At 44.9% G+C, this 19,190-nt stretch overlaps 5 protein-coding genes across 5 annotated transcripts; 2 read left to right on the top strand and 3 right to left on the bottom strand.

The window, feature by feature from the left end:
• Positions 1-293: 293 nt before the first annotated feature.
• Positions 294-784, bottom strand: N7481_007360 (NAD(P)-binding protein; the record flags this gene model as incomplete). Its single annotated transcript, XM_057266579.1, has 2 exons — positions 294-620; positions 782-784. 2 exons carry the CDS (start codon positions 782-784, stop codon positions 294-296), a joined length of 330 nt encoding a protein of 109 aa, XP_057120780.1.
• Positions 785-1,976: 1,192 nt separating this feature from the next.
• N7481_007361 (uncharacterized protein) lies at positions 1,977-2,491 on the bottom strand (the record flags this gene model as incomplete). Its single annotated transcript, XM_057266580.1, has 2 exons — positions 1,977-2,219; positions 2,309-2,491. 2 exons carry the CDS (start codon positions 2,489-2,491, stop codon positions 1,977-1,979), a joined length of 426 nt encoding a protein of 141 aa, XP_057120781.1.
• A 363-nt stretch (positions 2,492-2,854) lies between these two features.
• N7481_007362 (putative hydrolase, alpha/beta fold family) lies at positions 2,855-4,584 on the top strand (the record flags this gene model as incomplete). The annotated part of the gene is made up of 5 exons (XM_057266581.1): positions 2,855-3,628; positions 3,701-3,861; positions 3,923-4,003; positions 4,086-4,209; positions 4,270-4,584. 5 exons carry the CDS (start codon positions 2,855-2,857, stop codon positions 4,582-4,584), a joined length of 1,455 nt encoding a protein of 484 aa, XP_057120782.1.
• A 937-nt stretch (positions 4,585-5,521) lies between these two features.
• On the bottom strand, positions 5,522-5,905 carry N7481_007363 (antibiotic biosynthesis monooxygenase family protein; the record flags this gene model as incomplete). The annotated part of the gene is made up of 1 exon (XM_057266582.1): positions 5,522-5,905. One exon carries the CDS (start codon positions 5,903-5,905, stop codon positions 5,522-5,524), a length of 384 nt encoding a protein of 127 aa, XP_057120783.1.
• A 9,561-nt stretch (positions 5,906-15,466) lies between these two features.
• N7481_007364 (uncharacterized protein) lies at positions 15,467-16,112 on the top strand (the record flags this gene model as incomplete). The annotated part of the gene is made up of 2 exons (XM_057266583.1): positions 15,467-15,884; positions 16,012-16,112. 2 exons carry the CDS (start codon positions 15,467-15,469, stop codon positions 16,110-16,112), a joined length of 519 nt encoding a protein of 172 aa, XP_057120784.1.
• Between the last annotated feature and the right edge of the window lie 3,078 nt (positions 16,113-19,190).

The raw sequence follows: 19,190 nt of genomic DNA on the forward strand, positions 1-19,190 counted from the left end.
GTAATGAGTAATTGCTTGCACTATCTTTTGGCTACCTTAGCACACCCTAATCTGCCAACAACCCTGCATCGATACACCTTCAAAGACACTTTAGACCGCCACTTCCACAAATTAATTAGATCACAAAGCAGATTGCTGTCAAATGATCTCAGCCCTTACGAGCCAATGATGTTGGACCAGTCTTGCTTTGTAAAGTAGTCCGCTACGCTATCGAGCTTGGGCGTATGTTTCAACTATGTATGTTAGCGTAAATGCCCTCAGACAGTATGGCATGACACTCACATCCTGAGGATTTACGACAGCTGGATTGCTCCGTAGTATCCAAACTCCTTCCAATACGCCCAGTTGTCGTCGAGTTCCCGCTGTAGTTCAGTGGGAAATAGAACAACTGACTCCCCCTTGGGTAGCACGACGGCTTCAGCTTTCATACCGGTCACCTGCGAGAAGGTTTGAATGAGGTCGCGCAGCGTTATGCGGGCTCTATAACCGATAACTTCCTTTGCAGCTGACTCAAGCACAAGGGCTCTAGCAATAGGCCCAGTATCTTCTTCTGCAGCAATAAAAGGTATTTCCACATCAGGGTCGACTCCGCCAATGAATTGGACCACTCCACTGGAATTCTGTATAGAATAAGCTAATGTTCAAGTAGATGGAGGGCAACTCACTACCTTTCTAGGAAAGGTGATCGGATTGGAAACCAAGTTGCTCAAAAAGTACCCAGCCTGGAAGATTCTCGTTTTCGCCCATAACTCGGGGTGATTCTCTCTCCCATATATCTCACCATTTGCTTTGGAATCAAAATGATAGATATGGCTGTATTTCCCTCCAGACCATTTGGTTGCATCGGATAATCAGCAGTTCGCTCATGAGATGCAGGATGCTTGGTTCGATTGATATGGCGTGGAAGGGTATCTTAAAGAAAAGGGCGTCTTCCTGGTCAATACTTCCGAGCATCCGGCAGAAGCCCGACCGTACCCAGCTTCCCAAAATGGTAATAATGGCGAGCTGCAGGACAGCCAGAACTGGCTCACATTTGCGCAAAAGCCTCAGCAGTACGGTACTACAGTAAATTTCGTAGAAGAACGAACCCTGGTTCAACATAAGTGTCCTATCATCGGGCAGTATCCACTACCTGCCAGGCTGACATACATATCAGAGCTTACTGGATGCTATATTTGTCTTGGACGCTCTCCTGGATTTCCTCTCCAGGAAGTAGAGCGCTTTGTGATGGAACTGGAAAATATCTGTTGATTATTTGTACCGAGAATCTTGCTGCTGCCGCTGAGTGCGATTGGTGATCCCCATTGCTCAAAAGTGCTTGTTGGAGGCGGTATGCCCTATCCACTAAGTTTTCGGAAATAATTGAGCGTGGTCTTCCAATCAAGGTTCTTTTGACTGTTGAGGCCCATCTAAAGAGTGAATAGCTATGCAGACGCTTCCTCGCACGAAGCAATACATCTAGTATCCAAGCTCCATAAAGATGAATGTCAAACCTGAAATATAGAAAAGACATGCACAACGGCGCCGTATAGCCACATCGAGTGCGGCAGACCCCAACTAACTTTGCCTGGCACCGGGAAACCTGTCTCCCTTACGCCATCGGGCGCTTATAGACTGGGTGCTCAATAGAGGCCTCTGACTTGTCTCTGAGTAATCCCTAGGCAATCAATGAATAGTCATTAGTCATTTAGAGGTACGTAGAGCCTTACTAACATATCATGTAATCTGCTCTGAGTTGCCCAGTGCTCTGAGCCCGGACTGAAGTCTATACAGTAATACTGATTCTGAGCGCCTTCATCAAAGTGGCGGTGCCTAGAATAGGAAAGCCACGCCTTGCAGGGGAAATGTGGTACGTATAATCTCCTATATACAATCGTCTCAATACCACTTCACTGATAAATATTTTACTCCTGTAAATTCACGAAAGTAAAAATATGGTGCTCTGTATATGCCGTAAAATCTTCTATTCATGTACATCATTCCGAGACCTGACTAGTCTCTTCTTCCTCCAGGATCGTCGAGGACATGAAGCGCTCGTCCTTGATCTTGGCTTCCCAGTCATAAGGCTCTTCCTTCGGAGGGACGAGCTCCGTGGAATCAGATGATTGAGGCAAAGGGTATAAGTGCAGGAGTTGCGTCAAAGCATCGCCAGTGAGATAAAGGCATAACCCTACGACGAATCCAGTGAACACGGCCCCACTGGTGAAAAGAATGAAGGCCTGGTGATAGGTCAGTTAATCAGGATAGAAAAATATATCAAATAGGATACAAATCGAATATTAACGATGCAATCGGTGCAGATTCGTACCTCGAATTTGAGCAGTAGGCGCAAGGGCCACAATGCTATGGAGAGTAGACCATGGGCGATGTATATTAAGGGGGAGACCAGGAAGCCCAGCAAGGAGAGGAGATAGGATAGAAGCTGTGACAGGATGCTGAAGACAAACCCCAGAATGAACAACAGGGGGTCAATGAAGGTGCCCAACTCCATTTAGTCAAGCCGAGTTGAAGTAGAAGTTGTGAAGTGGTAGAAGTAGAAGTTAAAGTGGTGAAGGAGATGCAGTGGAACAGTGGAACCCCTCAAGGTTCAGGCATTCAGGCATCAAGGCAGAAAGGCAGAAATCTTTAACCTCAGGAACCAGTCACTAAATGCTGAGTCATCTAAATCTGGGCCGAGGTTCATTTGGAATTTGGAACAGTTCCAAGATTTGCCAATTTGGCAATTCGAGATTTGCGATTTATTCTCATCCCTCGACTATTACGGTCGATTTTTTTTTTACATTTCGTTTTGCATCATCGCTCACATTGTTCATTTGCATACCATCTTCCATTCATTGCATGAGATACACCCCTAATGTCGGCGATCGCATCAGACCTACTCGCTACCTTTCCCATATCCTTGCTCTTATCAGGGCTGGTCGCCATGGGACTTCTTTCGTGGCTTCGTCCCTCAGGTCGCGTTTCCTTCTATCATGCCAAGGATAACCGACTCCTTTTAACCAAAGCCTCCAAGTCCGGCGGCAAGGAACAGACATCCCTGGTGGATATCTGCCGGGACGCGACTCCAGAATCATGCAATCTGAACCCATTCCTCTTCAATGGCCATTTGCAAACAGTCTGGACGACATTGAAACACGACAATGTCCCCGTTTACTATAAGCGCAAGATGTTCGAGTCGGAAACGCCCATGTTTGCCGGCTCTTATGCGATTGATTTTGCTGTGAGGCCGTACGATATGCCCCCGAGCGGGGAACTCACCGACAAAGCAAGAAAGTATACCCAACCTGACGGTCTCCCACCGCGGACATCTTTCTACTCTGAAGAAGAACTCGCTACTCTGCCATCCGATGACAACAAGCCTATGTTGGTTCTTCTCCATGGTTTGAGTGGTGGTTCTCACGAAGTCTACCTGCGGCATATTCTTGCCCCTCTCATCGAAGATGGTACTTGGGAGGCATGTGTGGTTAACTCGCGGGGCTGCGCTCAGACAAAGATCAGCACCGGTGTGCTATACAATGCTCGCGCAACATGGGATGTCCGTCAATCCGTGAAATGGCTCAGGAAAAACTTCCCCAACCGCCCGCTGTTTGGCATCGGATTCTCACTCGGTGCGAATATCCTCGCTAATGTACGTTCGGTGATCCCAAGGAAGCGAACCAACAAGTCATTTGTTTCGACAAGCTAACATGATGCTATATAGTACCTCGGAGAAGAGGGAGAAGACTGCCAGTTGAAGGCAGCTGTTATCTGCGCAAGCCCTTGGAACCTGGACATCGGATCGGCTAATTTGCAGTCGACCTACCTCGGTCGGGAAGCATACAGCAAAACGATGGGCACAAACATGAAGAAGTTATTCAAATCGTGAGTTCGCAATTTATGCCTTTGGTATCAAGGAATGGCCACTCACCCTATCTACCATCAGGCATATCGAAGAAATTTCGAAAAACCCTCGCATCGACCCTGATACGGTGATGAGCATCACTTATCTACACGAATTCGACCGGTAAGAAAGCCTGCATTCACGACCATTTAAGATCCCTCCATATTTATATAAGCATATATGTACTAACCATTGGATCATATAGCCACCTGCAATGCCCAACCTGGGGCTACCCGACCGAAGGCGCATACTATCGCGACGCCTCCTCAACAGACGCCATGCTCAACATCCGCATTCCATTCCTCTGTGTTCAGGCCGAAGATGACCCTGTAAGGCACCCTGGCTCCAAAACTACTGCATGAGTTTAAACTTTGGCTAACAATTCCCAGATCGCTTCATACGACGCCCTCCCGTTCCAAGAAATGGCGCAAACACCATACGGCGTCATGGTTACTACCTCATGGGGCGGCCACCTGGGATGGTTTGAGTTCGGAGGCGCACGGTGGTTCGTGAAGCCGGTCAATAACTTTTTGAATAAGATGGCCCGAGAGATAGACACTAATATCCCGGGTGTTGTTGAAAACCCTGCGAAACTGCCAGGCCATATTGCCAGCCATCCCGGTCCTGGCAAGGATATCGATGCGGCCCCTCGGCCTGAGTTCCATTCCGTGCTGCGGAAGCTGGATATGAAGTTCCAGAAATAGAGCTGGAGACATACATGAAGCGGACCGGAGCTACTAAGCTACCAATCTTGGCATAACTCTTTGTGATAGATCATGATAGATTTACAGTTCATAAATAATAGACAGCGTTTATTTAATTCCACAAGGCTAGATCAACGCAGCTACTACTATTTTACACTCCCTAGATCCAGCAAATTGTAGGTCAATTGATCAATACTGCTTGCAATTTGCACCGCCATAGCGGAGCGACCGCGTTCTTGGGCCCGAAATAAGTCCGAGACAGTACAACATTCCTAGAACCAAGAAAATATGCAAAAAGGCAAAAATATGTGACCAGACCCGGGCTCGATCCGAGGACCTCATCGGTGTTAACGATGCGTCATAACCAACTAGACTATCCGGCCGCTTGATATGAAAGGTGCTCCACTTATGGCAATATCACCCGAAACTTAATTTAGATGGAGTTGCGGCCTCACATGCGGGGGGATCGTCAAAGTACGGAGTACTGTAGGCTATTTTATATACCATCCACCGCATTTCTGATCCAAGTGGGCTGGTTAAGTTTGGTTTAATGGCAGGTCCTGGGGATAAACAATTTTGCCACCTTCGACCAGTTGAATGTTATATTTTCGTTAACCCCGTCACTCTCAAATCGATTTAATGGCGATATTACTTCGTGTACCTTGGCTTACTTATTATTATTCTCTTTAAGATCTATCTCTCCTACTCGGAGATATAAGACCACTCATTGGAGGAGATGAGTGTGATTTTTAAGGGTTCAAATGAAGCTGTCATTGTTGAACTGTCTGCGGTCCTTCCATTGCAATGCGACATGCATCTGAAAGCACGAAGGCTTGGACGAAGATAAGCTAGCAGCTACAAGACTGCCCTCTCATCAATATTGCAGTAATCTCACGTAACGCTATCTCAAGCTTTGGCTTGCTGTTGATTGATAAAGTCACAAACCCGCGCAAACTCTAGGAATAGCCTCTTTCTGCAAAACGCACGCGCGGAACTCAGTGCCATCCGGGAAATCCTCACAGATCTTCCTAAATTCAGGCTTATACAAGGCGTTCTTCAAGTCCTCATTGTTTTCCCAAACGGCGTAGTTGACGATGAAGTTGCCATCACCAATAGCGCTATGCAATTGAGTGGAGATGTGGCCGGGCGATATTTTGAGAAAGTCGGCGGTACGGGTCCATGTCTTTAGGAATGACTCCTTATCTGCTCCTGGGGGGAGCGAAATGATATTGAGAAGAACGACAGGTCCCACGGCAGGGCTGACGGAAAGCATGGCATCGAAGGTCGTAGAGCGATCGAGGGGTATGTGAATAGGTGCCATTTCGTGAGAGGAGTTCGTTAGTAACCTGAAGTCACTGATTAGAAAATAATACTTCATACGTAATAATATGAGCTTACTTTGGCTATAGACTTTGCTTTTGCGATGAGTGCTGAGAGAATTTAATTTTCTTGGCTATACGAACAACATCTTTTTATCCTCATCTATACAGATACTGGTTGATCGCAGCTCGGTACTGGGAGAATCGGAGCCCGGAGTCCGAATTCCAAAGCCCGAAGCCCAAAACCCGACGTCCGGGAAATGTATATAATTTTATTGTCGCCGCCGCATCTGGTCTATAGAGTTCCCCCTGAAGGTTTTTGTGGGTACTCGCGGACTTCGCGCTGTCCTGGCTCCGAGTTCCGGGGATCGACTCAGTCACTTGGATCCTTTGCACTCAAACTCAACAGGTCCAATATTGACATTGTGTTTCAATCATGAATCAACGTTCTATAATTTATGCCAAGCTCCAGCTTGGTTTTTTGAAATGCAGAGCGATGCGTACCAACGAGGGGCGCCATTGCGACCTATGAAGCTAAAATCGTTGAGCTGCGTCTACTGTCGACAGAATGAAGAACTCGAAAGCTAATTTTGAGTATACCTTTCCACGTCTTGTGTGGAACACACGAAATACACACCTAATTTTCGAGTTGTCAGCGAGAATGTGCCGGCTAGAACAAGCAATCTTCGATCTCAGTGAAAATCTATAGCTTCACAATGAGACACCTGGTCCACTGGCAAGTTCATATCTACAAAGAGTGCGAGAAAGTTCAACCGAAACAAACGCCTCTGGAATTCCGAGGGGATCTCGTCGATGCCTCCCCGAATAACAGTTGAGGATAGGCCTGCAACATCGAAACAAAATTTCATGGCACTAACAATATGCTGTTCTTTGGCCCTAAGTCATATCGCAACACTTGCCATTCATTTACCTTAACCCCCTTAGCGGTAGGTAATTTGGCAAAGCTACGTGGCTCTGCTTGTAATCATCGTACATCGGCAAAGTATGGAAAATATTCTGGTATGAGTGAACGACTTAGGACACTCTTGAAACAACAGATTAGACACTATTTTGCGCCGTGTACCTATCTTCGATTATGAGCACGACCCTGATTCATGTTTCGATCAGCTTGACGAACAGCAAGAATTGGCAATTGCTCGGTATCGGTTGGCAGTCGTTAAGGTAGATTGATAAACTCCCATAACTTGACCTTGCTTCAATATGACCTCTTGTATCTGAATTCCAGTCGACAGCATGAGAAAGAAAATCTTGTCTAGACCATGACAGCCGTTGTATCGCAACTTCCGCAACGATTAGAGCTTTATCGCGAAAGCACTCTATCCGAGACATCTCCTATGAATGCTGAGATGTCACGTTATTGACCTGGAGCGTCGTTTGCGCGAGAAGTATACACAATATTCTTACACAACAGCTACTGCTCATTGGCTCTACGCTATCATTTCTTAGCTAATGCACCTCCGCTGAGACGTAGGTTACTTCACTGCAGTTATGAAAGTCCATCTGAACCATCGTTTTGCGGTTATCAAAATCTATTGCTGCCATGACTGCGGCTCCGCGGCTTAGAGCTCACAGTAATTCTGCCGAGATACCACCAAGATATTTTAATCTAATTCCATGAAGCAAAAATTAAAATTTCGCCCAAGTCGATCACTGATTCTACAAAGAGAGCGAGGATCCACTTGGCAAGTGGCAAAAAGGAATGTGACCAGACCCGGGCTCGATCCGAGGACCTCATCGGTGTTAACGATGCGTCATAACCAACTAGACTATCCGGCCATTGTTGAAAACGGGCTCGATTTGATGTTATAAGAAATAAAATAAGTTGTGGTCCGAAAATACAGCTATCGAGTTGCAAATAAAATCACCAAATAAATGGCAAACTACCCATAGGATAGTCCTATGATAATCAAATCAGATATAGAAATTGGAATCGAAGGCACGTGTATTATCCCCTCTCTTTGTGTTGCTAATTTAATAATTTTATTACCGGTCAATTTGTCATGGCAACATAGTAATATATATCAAGGTGCCTAGGGTGAAAGCACTATTGTCGGAGCTCACACCAGTACTAGGTAGTACTAGTAATAGTCTTCATTATGTTATATCATGTGTGAATGCTAACCAGTAGTACTTCGAAGTGTTCAGACATTCAACCTGGAAGGTATAATTCTTTCTACGTGAGCAAGCCGTAGGCGCAGAATAGTACTTGATCTATTATCATCTTGGTAGCCAAGTAGAGGCTAAAGCTATAGCGATTGTCGTGCTATTAACTGCGGAGATAAGGATCGGAGCGTGGACGCTGGGCAGGACTTGAGCATGTACCGAACCTCGCAGATAACCCGGATAAGCGCAGCAGTCTCCATCTCGGTGGTTTCTTTTGCATAGAGACAGTAGGCTGCCTGAGAAAAATACTAGACTCAGCTTTAGTCGTGCCCGTTGAAGTACGACATGTCCATTTTTGCGTGTAGTAAGCCATTGCATCGACACCTTCTTTTAAAACGTCCCGGTCCAGGTAGAACTGATACGATTGGTTATGATGAGGTAGGCAAGGATCTAGCGAGTTCAGACAAGATATCGGAAAACGCGGACCATTCGGCAAGTTTGGTATTGGCCACAAAGCCTTTGCGGCAAGATCCTTTCTAGCCAATTGCTAGCTTGACCTTGAGTGAGGTTTCTGGTAGTATGCAAGGGCTAATTATTGAATGTTAGTATCTTCAATGCCTGGATGCAGTGCTCTGGTAATGCCCAAGTACGACTCTCCGGGCCTGGGCAGCTCCCTCATTTCCCTTAATCTATATTACACAACTTATATCAGAAGCAACTTGAAGGTTCCTTGAAAGGTTATTGCTTTAACTTTTATACCAATATAGGCCAGTGACAACAGATTATAATAAGATGCAAAAGAGAGAGGTTCAGTAGGTGTTGCTTATGTACATTGGCTTTAGTATGGTATACAGGCGTATGTATGCTCGACTGCGTAAACTTCAAAAAATACCTGCAAGAGGCAAAAAGAGATGTGACCAGACCCGGGCTCGATCCGAGGACCTCATCGGTGTTAACGATGCGTCATAACCAACTAGACTATCCGGCCGCTTGTTGTGGTGGAGGTTCCACTTTTGCCACTATGATCCAGGATAGAAGAAATCCAGATCTCCGACTTCTCCACTGTGCAATCCACCCAGTCATTCTCCCCTTGCTGGCCTCTTTTCTCTGCTCAAACTCTTAAAGCTTTGAAGATCACTTGGACCAGAATCAAATAAAGGCAATATCAATGAAATTCGAATTTTCGAGATTGGCGCTTCTCCGTAATTGTACTGTTCTAATATTATTTTAGTCAGTTCAAAGGTCGTACGGCTATTCCAATAATCTCTATTGACAATGTACTAATGACCGCCTCATGTGCGGCGAAGGTAGCTGAGAATAATCCAAAAATCCTGTTGTGTTTACGGAAGACAGGGTTGGGTGATGGGAGCTTTGCGGGCGCCCTCGTCGTCGCTAAAATCGGAACACATGAAGCCCATGTCGCCGTCGCCAGAGCGAGAAGCTAGTGAGGTCACCTCCGAATATCTTTCTCGCCATAGAAGCAGATCTTCTCTCCTCAAGCTCCGCTTGAAGAATGCTTCCAGATGTAGTAGGTGGAACCAGGCTGCGGTTTAAAGGTAATCGACACGGGTTATTTGGTCAAAATTATGCTGGGACAGTCGTTTTCGATAGCAATCGGTTGTATGATGCATTCCGCCCAGGTTTCTCGTAGTATTCAATAAATCGGAATAGGCGATCGATCTCTCCGTTCGGATTTATGTGCTGCATTGATGCGAACAAGGCGGCAGCAACGGACCATACCCAAACGAATCGAAGAATATATTAGGTACCGTAACCCCAGTAATAATTCAATTAAGCGAAAGAACAGTCTTGGGGTCCATAATATTCCTGGAATTTAGATCTCCTGGTGATCTCGAAATGGTACTATCTCCGAAGAGACATTAATCTCAGGACTTGTCTACTCTGGAATCTTTTTTTGAGCTAATTTAGTTGAAACTGATCCATGGGATAGAGATTTCGAAGCCTGCTGCACCTATATAGAATGTGTTGATATGATATAAATTTCCTTGGAGCAAAACGGCCTCAAACTAGCAGATATCCCATGTCCGTGGATTATTGATCAGCTACAAGGAAGTGAACGTGGTCTCAGCCTTCTAATATCCGAGATGCTGATGTACTAGTATATCAACCTATTTCTGCCCTTGATGATGACAATCCCTCCCCGGGACGACATCAGTTCGATCATCCATGGAAAGCCATCAGATTCTCATGTACTGGAAGCCACAGTAGGAATAGCGAGCCCCTAATGATCAATTGAGACGTTTAGTACGGTCTAAGAGCACTCTGATCGGCCGGGCTAATGAAACTCGAAGCATTTCGGCGTCTCCTCAAACTGGCCGAATGGAGTCTTCCCGCCACTAAGACCGCAGATCAATGAGCTAGAAATGACTATCTTTGGGACGTCCACCAAATTTTCCCGTTGAACACAGTCTAAAATCGCCCCACGAGTAATATTACGTTCTATGGGTGTGATGCTTAATCCCATCTAGCTTGAAAGTGGACTATGGTCAAAAATATTTTGACCACGACGGGGTTATGTAAGCAATTCTTTCTCTATCCCCATAATGAAATCTATTTTTATGCCAGGGATATCGAGTTAAACAATCTTGGTTGATCATAATTGGCTTTACGTATCTCAAAGGTAGCTTATTTCTCGGTGATGACTTCTCGAAGCTGTTCTGGAAGATAAAGCCAAATATTTTAGGTGTTTTCATTAATGGCCGGATAGTCTAGTTGGTTATGACGCATCGTTAACACCGATGAGGTCCTCGGATCGAGCCCGGGTCTGGTCACTTCTTTTTTGCCTTTTGCAAGAATTTTTCGACTTGGCTTTCGTGAAAGATAATAAAAACCGACAGCCTGTGGCTATGCGGATGTCTCGGAGTTTAATGATTCCTTTCAGAGTCATCGAAGCTTAGTAGAAGAGTAATCTTAGTTGTAAGTACGAAGACATCTTCGAAGAAGGTAGAATATTTTCGCTATGTCGCTCCAACCCGTGTGTAACGAACTGGTGTTGTTACCATTCGTGGATGCCTTATGCCTACGGCACCACTCTAGGCATCCACGCCATACACCTATGTATCTAGCCTTCTATCCTAGCTTCCTTCTTATTCTCCTCAAGCTATTACTTTCGTCGAACCGCTACTGCTTCCTTTGCTTCTTATGCTACACCGTACGTTGATCTCTGTGAGTATCTGAGCATCCTCACAATATTGTAAGCCTAGTACAGTCATTATAGATAAGCAGGTCTAGGATAAGGTCTTGGAATATATAAACAAATTGCTGATTGACAATATAAAGAAGTGGTATGCTGAAAGTGGTATACCCTACCAACAGGGATATCTTCTATTTTGATATCCTGGAACTGGCAAATTAAGCTTTAGCCTCTTATTAGATGGGAAGTTGGACTGGAAACCTATACTCTTTGACTAACAGGTATTTTTGATAGTAAGCTAATGAATAATAAATCACAATTATAAGGAACTAAAGAAGATATTTAATGCTCACAAGGAATCGCATAGATAATTGAGTAGGCGGCAACTGAGATAAATATTCTCTTCCAAAAATGAGATAAAATTGAAACAATGTATGAGACTCTTTAGGTGCAATAAAACATTGTATAGCGAATATATAGAAGGCGACGGTGTCTTTATATATTGGTTGATAGATGGGCACCACGAGTCTATCGTGTGTTTTTGTCTTTATTTGAAGATCAGTGTAGCTGGAGCGAGGTCCTTAGATTATTGGATAATAGATCTCGAGATCATTACTTCAGACAGTATAGGGACATCTTCAGATTAGTGAAAACCTATACTATGGCAAAAGCAACAGACATTATTAAATCTGATCCCTCACACACAGCTAACGAAGCAGACAGCGACCAGGTCAAGTTCAGATTGCCAGAAGTCAGAAGTATTAAACTGAACTTTCTTCGATAGATCAGCCTGGGAAGTAGTAAACCCTATACTACAGCACATCCTAGTTGATTCCAACAAAAACTCAGAAGTAGTGCAGTTTGCCAATGTCCTTGCGGGAGAATAGATCAACACTGGCCACTGCATTGAGGTGGGTGGCCAAAACATCCATTTGGGCAACCCCGAAAGAAACTTTGATCGCCACCGGGGTTGTCGCATAAATAGATTGCATTGGCTTGATAGGCTATAATAGGTTAGCAGCTGATATATCTAGTTCTCCAACAACTGTTCGTGAATATTTTTCCAGCCAGAAGGGTTACCGTACTAGGGGGGGTTTGCAGATTGGTTGAGAAGCCAGCCACAATAATACTGGCCACGGTTGCACCAGGTGCTACCGGCAAGAGCAGTGGTGGTGGTCAAGCTTAGAACAAGTAGAGTGGGTTTCATTGTGACAGACTGCTTCCAGTTTAAAGTCTCAGAAAAAAGATTAGCTGGAGGGCAAAATCTAGTCATGTATGAGAAAGAAGTGTCTTTTATAGCCACTACCTGCCATCTATCCAAGGGCAAATCCCCCCCCAAGCTACATTTACAATTGACACCACCAGAGTCCAGACCTACCCTTGCGTAAGTCTGACATCAAGCACTACGTATGATTCTCTACATTAGATCCTGATTATTGCTATCAAACAACTACGTCTCATGACCGCCACTTAGAGGTTCAACTACGTTGGCGGGTTAGAACCGCGGTCCGACCCCGAATGCGGAGCCCCGGGATATACTAGTGAACTTCATTGGCCATTTCCCAGATCAGACAGCTGTTTCTACAATATGCAATGCATTGAAAGTGCATCATTACTGCTACGTCCATACTTTCCAAGCCAAAGGACAACTATGTAACACCCCCGCATCACCGACTTATTGCTGTTACAAATCAGTTACATGGCCTCATCTTCACAATTGACAGCAGTCTTGCGCTCATATGTGAGGCGTTCATTATAGCGAGTCTGTTCTAGATTGGCGCGTGAGTTTTCCGCTTTTCTTTGTACCCCCATGATGACCGAGTGCCATGGTTGCTTCTGATCTAGATTGAATCTACGAAAATCGAGTCTAAGCAAAGATAGCCAACATATGAGTGTCTCACGCCAGCGCCATGAGTGATCATCTGAGCTCCTATCATGTAACGTACTCAAAATGGTGATAGGTTATGGTTAAGCTGCAGCAGTTAGGCTATTACGCCACTATTTTCCGCTTAAGATCAACTATCTGTAATACATTACAGGTCTCTGACTGGAATACTTATACTTAACGAGCTCAACGTATATTCAATACATGTGGCTCCCGCATATGGAAGTTCAACTTGTGAATATGATCAGAGAATGAAGAGTAACAAACCCGGGGCAGTAAGATTACTGGACTGTGCTCAGGGAAAAACGTACTTTATGGATAGGAATGGCACTCAGTCAGAAGAGACCGTACTGAAATGATCGGCGTCAAAGGTCATGGCCCATCTCTTCATCCGGTTGGCGGTCCTTTGCTAACATCTTGTTCTTCTTATCCGCTATTTGGAGAGGTTCATTATTTGCCTGATTCTGAGATATATTTCCGCTAGCGTATGAATCAGGCTGATTTCTCTCGATTATTTCGCACATTGTTATGTACCGGCCGAGCGCTTCATCAATAAGTCGCATAACCTCACTATTTGGGTAATCGTTATCGCTGTATTTGAGTCAAATACCCGTGTTGTGAATGAATGTCAGCACCTTGTTGATCTCCGCTATATCATTCCTAAGCCGCTGTGGTAGACCACGTCCTTTCATTAGGGCAAGGATGCCGGCAACAACTGTGTTCAGAGCCCCTAGAATAGTGATGGCCAACATATGCTTGCTAGCCAAGGGCCCTAATGCGGTGATTGTTGCTCCAATCGCCAACTGCTAGGACATTGAACACCACGCTAAAAAGGTGATGGTGGGAAGTTTTAGATCGTTCCTGGGTTCTCAACTTCCTGCGCAAGTCGGCGGTTGCGGATTCAAAGATCTCAAAACTTTGTTTGGGTTTATTTTGGTGTACAGACGACTATCGCATTTTGAAAGATATCTTGGATTCAAGCGGAGAAAGGATCAAGTACAGACGCCCTATATTGAAATATCTTGTTAACACCTTGAAAAGAACGGAGATTGGGGTTTATATTTCTATCATTTGTATTCGAGCTAGGTGAGATGGCATAGCAAGAAGATAGCAGAACTCGCAAGTCTAGCAGATATTTGCATAACGAGTACTGAAGTATCTAGATAGACCTTTTGAGACCGGCATGGAGTCAAAAACAGGCACTTGGCTCCTACCTTGGAGAAAGAGTCGCCTAGGCCAAGCACTTTCGTGGTTGGGAAAGCGACATAACATCATATAGTCAAAAATATTACCGCAACCGGCGAGTTGCTCAATATATAGTGTTGTCTGATCATAGAGGCTTGTTGGCACGTTGCACTTGGAGATTCCATGGTCGAGGCATGGGGCCGTTCCAAAAGTTACGCTTGGATTTGTTCTAACAACCGGGACAGCACTCATTTATCGCCAAGTCGTCGTCCGAACTTGGTTCATGTCAGCAGGAGGATTTTTTAAGCTGAACCTGTGTTGATTAATCTCTGGTAGGGTTTGTGCTGATATTTCCGACCAATGGTGGAATACGGCTATGGAATCAATGAGATTCTTGTGCAACTATTGCCCCCCCTAATTAAGTTTAAGTATTGAGCAACTATGTCCGATCGCGACAATCAGCTTAATTATGTGCTACCCCCGCTTGTTTGAATGATGAATCGCCTCTATAGGCCACTCTATTTACCGAGGAAGACGTACAAATGCCTAATTCTTCGAATACGTTGGTTTCAGCCAGCCACCGCAGGTTAGTCCGAATCCTGGCAAGAGCACGCTCGATGCAGCCTGCAGCTGCCGCCATCTCCTAGTTACTTAGTTCATCACTGCTAATTATGTCACAAATCAACACGAGAGTAGACTTTTGCTAGGTTGGGTGCCATGGTTCGTCGTACCACCTGTTGCCGTGCCAACCAAGAAGCTCAGGTGAGGATTGGGAAAATTGACGTGGGGCACTGAGGTTTGCAGCTTCTCGTCTTACATGTAAGAAACATTTCCCCCGCTAATATAATAATCCGGTAATTTACGATACATCCCCAAAATAAATGAGGCTAACAAAGCGTCTGTAGAAGTTGTTTAGCGTGTCTTGGCATTTAGGGTTCGGAAACAAAAAGAGAGTGCGGGTGGTGACACCGATTTCCGGAAATACTATATTTGTTATCTGACATTGTTTTGTGATGTATATGCCCTCGGCCGGTTCTCGCCCTATGTACCGCCGGGGTCGGTATCGCAATCTATCCGAATCGCAATAGTACCCCTTACAATCCATCCATCAACAATCCGTTTCCTCTGGATATCATCCTATCTGAAAGCCAGCATTCATCATAATTGAAGCCCATGGAGTGACATCAAACACCTCAAAGTCTCGTCGCCTCCTTCATGGGAGTATTACATATTCAGCTGCGAAAGAAAACGATAGAAATAATCTCCATGAATTGGCATATTGCGGTCAGGAGACAGAATATATTTCTTATCTATACAACAACCGGGACTCTAGTAAATCAATTGCCGCTCAAACATCTTGGCACAAAATCATCAGCAGAATGCAGCATCGCCGATCCTGACCAGTGGATGTGTGGCAGCTTCAAGGTTTGTATTCGACTTGATATTCACCAGGCCGGAATACTACCGAAAACAAGTCCTCATGCGGTTTCCTTTACCATATTGAGTTGGGATGCTGATAATCCCGGAAATTCTGATGAGAAAATACTTTGTGAAGCTGGGACTTATGCGTGGCTCCAGGCGAATTTCCCAGACATTACTATCCCCAAACTTTATGGGTTTGGACTGGCTTCAGGTAAAGCTGTACATATAACTATGTTGAGGCTAAATTGACCAAAGTTAACCAATTCTAATAGTTAACTTCTCTCGATAACCTACCTTTTATTCACGCTCGGTGGAGAAACTACGGAGACTAGTTCTAGGGTGGCTCGGTCATGCTATTCCTTCTCAATATGTTCAGATCAAGTACAAAGTACCTATCACATTAAGGGCAGGATATATTTTGATTGAGTATATTGAATGATCTCGAGGAAAAATGATCTCCGAATCATGGGGAGAAGGTCGTCATGACCCCCAGCTACGCAAATGTCTTTTTCATGGCCTCTCTCGCACTCTTCTTTCGCTCGCCCGCACCCCATTACCCAAAATTGGCTCTTTTATCCTAGATGAGAAAGGTTATCTGAAGTTGGAAAATAGGCCGCTCACCCTTTTTCCCCGCCTGTGCCCGTGATGACAACGAATTCTTTGTCGGTTAGGATGAAGTCGTTTTGGCGACTCGGGGAAAAGGGCATGTTTGAACCATTTGCGTTCAAGTGCCCCCATTTTATTATCGTGCTGACCACCAACTTGAAGATTCTTCGAAATCGCCAAGCCGATTTGAAACAGCCACGCCGGGATCTGAAGCTGGTCTGAAGACCATTAGGCTGACATCATATTTGAGGGGGGTTGACTCCTTTGCCTGCGTCCTGTCGGCGATGTGAGCGAATCCGTAATGTAGAGCCCGTATAATGCAATTTATTCTGGGAGCGGTCCTGAATCAGACGCATGGAAAAGTTACCGATGAAGTAAGCCTGCATCTGGTTGATGGCTATTCCGGCACGGGGTGCTAAAACGAGCTAGACGAAGAGACAGCCCTTGCCCGGGGCTTAACTTTGATCGTAGATCATGTCGCCGAAGCGATGGAAGAAAGAGCAGATCTCATCCTCGGTGAAGTAGTCAGGCATATCACCAAAAGGACAAGGTGGAAAGGACCAGAAGTCCGATCTGCTTGATAAAATCGCAGATTTCTCTCATCTAGGTGAAAATGCGTTGAGCCAATGAAGCTGCACATTGCACGCAATTCTGACCATGCTCTTGACTCTGGAACCTAAAAGCCCAATTTTCAAGAAATGCCCCGTATAGAACTTTTGGAATGGATTTTTCGCCGTCCTCCCATAACTCGCAGTTTGTTTCCTCCAAAATCACAGGCTGGCGAGTGAAGTTTCTGCTTGGATTGATGTTTCTTATAAAATTGGGTTAGTGCTGTTATATTGCCATGTTTATGATAAGCCGATCAGCTCACCTGAGGCTAGCAACTTGCCCCTTCCTCCGGGAAAAGCCATCGCCATCAATGACAAGTTACGGCGCTCCGTCATTTCAATCGCAATAATAGTAATATCTGTAATTCATTCCTCGTTATCCTCATGACCCAGAGTCCCGATAACTCATAATATTTCTTGACATATAATCGAGTTTTGGGCCAACATGGCAGCGGAGTGACGCCATCCACTGGAAAGATAAGAATCGAGATGAGTCTGAACAGACAACAGTGATATTATACCATGAAGGCCTAGAGGAGGAATCACATTCATCAGGGTAGAGGGCCATTACGTAGCGGATAAACAGGGTTTGGGGGGAAAGGTTCCCGAGTACAAAATGAAAGTCAGCTTGGAGTAGTACTTGATATTTAATGAGACAAAACTAGGGAAAGAGAGGAAGAAGGTGTTTGCAGTGTGAATAAACCATAGAATTAAAAAATGCATGGATGCCTGGGACTCTAGGCAGCGAAATATGTACATCACCAAATGATTTGTCATCATCAAGCGGCCGGATAGTCTAGTTGGTTATGACGCATCGTTAACACCGATGAGGTCCTCGGATCGAGCCCGGGTCTGGTCACTTTTTGCTTTTTGCATATCTCTTGCGCATAGGCTGGCAGATGAATGAATGGCATTGGATTATTTTTTGGAGTTTTCCTGAGCTCGAAAATACATATATTGGCTATAAACTGACCAAGGCAAGGCATTGAGGCTGAGGAATAATAGAACCATGAGTATTTTTCTTAAAAAGATAATGTATATATATTTTAGGGAATAAATGTTTTATCCTGAGTTCTCTATCCTGGTGGAGCTTATTGTTATGTCCTGGATGAGGCCAAGTCTGGGGCATCATATCTCACCATAGCTTCATGATGTCAAAAGATTATAGACCCTCATAACAAGTTGGCCGGATAGTCTAGTTGGTTATGACGCATCGTTAACACCGATGAGGTCCTCGGATCGAGCCCGGGTCTGGTCACATCTCTTTTTTGCTTTTTATATTCTCGTTTTACTATAGCTTGGCTGATCTCCGACCCCGGTTTTTTTTTTATTGATTTCAAGCCTCCTGGCGGCCTGTGGGATAGAACCCTGGACCAACACCTTCAAACTGAAGACTTTAGGTGCGAAGAAAAAGTCAAGATCAATGCGAGATTTTTAAATGCTGAAGGCTTTGAAAGAACCTAGGACATGGCTGTCATAGTTACTAGTAGTAAGAATCAGCATCTTGTCTGATTCTACTGGGTGCTTCCGCTCTTACCTGGTGGGCTGATTGATCATGAGGGAGCTAGTATTCCTTTCTAGCATGTTTGTTTTTGAAATTGCCGTATATCCAGATATTAATCACTTGGCTATGTCCGAGGTGGGAGAAAACCACACATCAGCAGAAGACTAAAAATGGGGCCAAAAAGCAAGCAGGCTGACGGAACATATCACCAATAATGATGGAGCACATTCTCTCTTAATGACAGTAATCTTGATGCCTCTCACCGTATGTATACGAGCGTTGTCAGTAGCGGTGTTGGACTTGGCGAGAGTGGCTTGGGCTCTTGGCAAAGGGTCCAAGGGGTTGCTCACAGCCCTAAAGCGCAGGGTGATTCCCTTTCCGGCATTACCAACTGATCTGCACTCTAAGCCCCCAATACAACAGTTCGTATACCAGCGTTGCCAATTTAGCTGTAGCGGCGTTGGACTCTTGGCGAGAGGCCTTTTCTTGGCATGGGGTCCAAAATGTTGTTCTACTCAGCCTTGTCGCGCAGGGTGAGTCTCTTTCCGGTATGACGTCCCAATCTACCCCTTCAGCCACCGATATCACAATTCAGAGATGAGATCGATGCAGGGTCCTGAGGTTAATTGTTAATTGTATATAAAGCACGTCCTGGGTCGAGCTTTCCATTATTATCATCTTCAATTATCATCACACTTCTCGATCTCGAGTTTTTGATCTATACAACTTCTCTCTCTACTTTACAATCTTGATATACAAAAACCTTATTTAACCCAATTGAATACCTCAATTCACAACT

The sequence above is a fragment of the Penicillium waksmanii genome, assembly GCF_028829765.1.
Source record: "Penicillium waksmanii strain IBT 27052 chromosome Unknown utg000007l:1.0-4314555.0:1.0-4317578.0, whole genome shotgun sequence".
Lineage (NCBI taxonomy): Eukaryota > Fungi > Ascomycota > Eurotiomycetes > Eurotiales > Aspergillaceae > Penicillium > Penicillium waksmanii.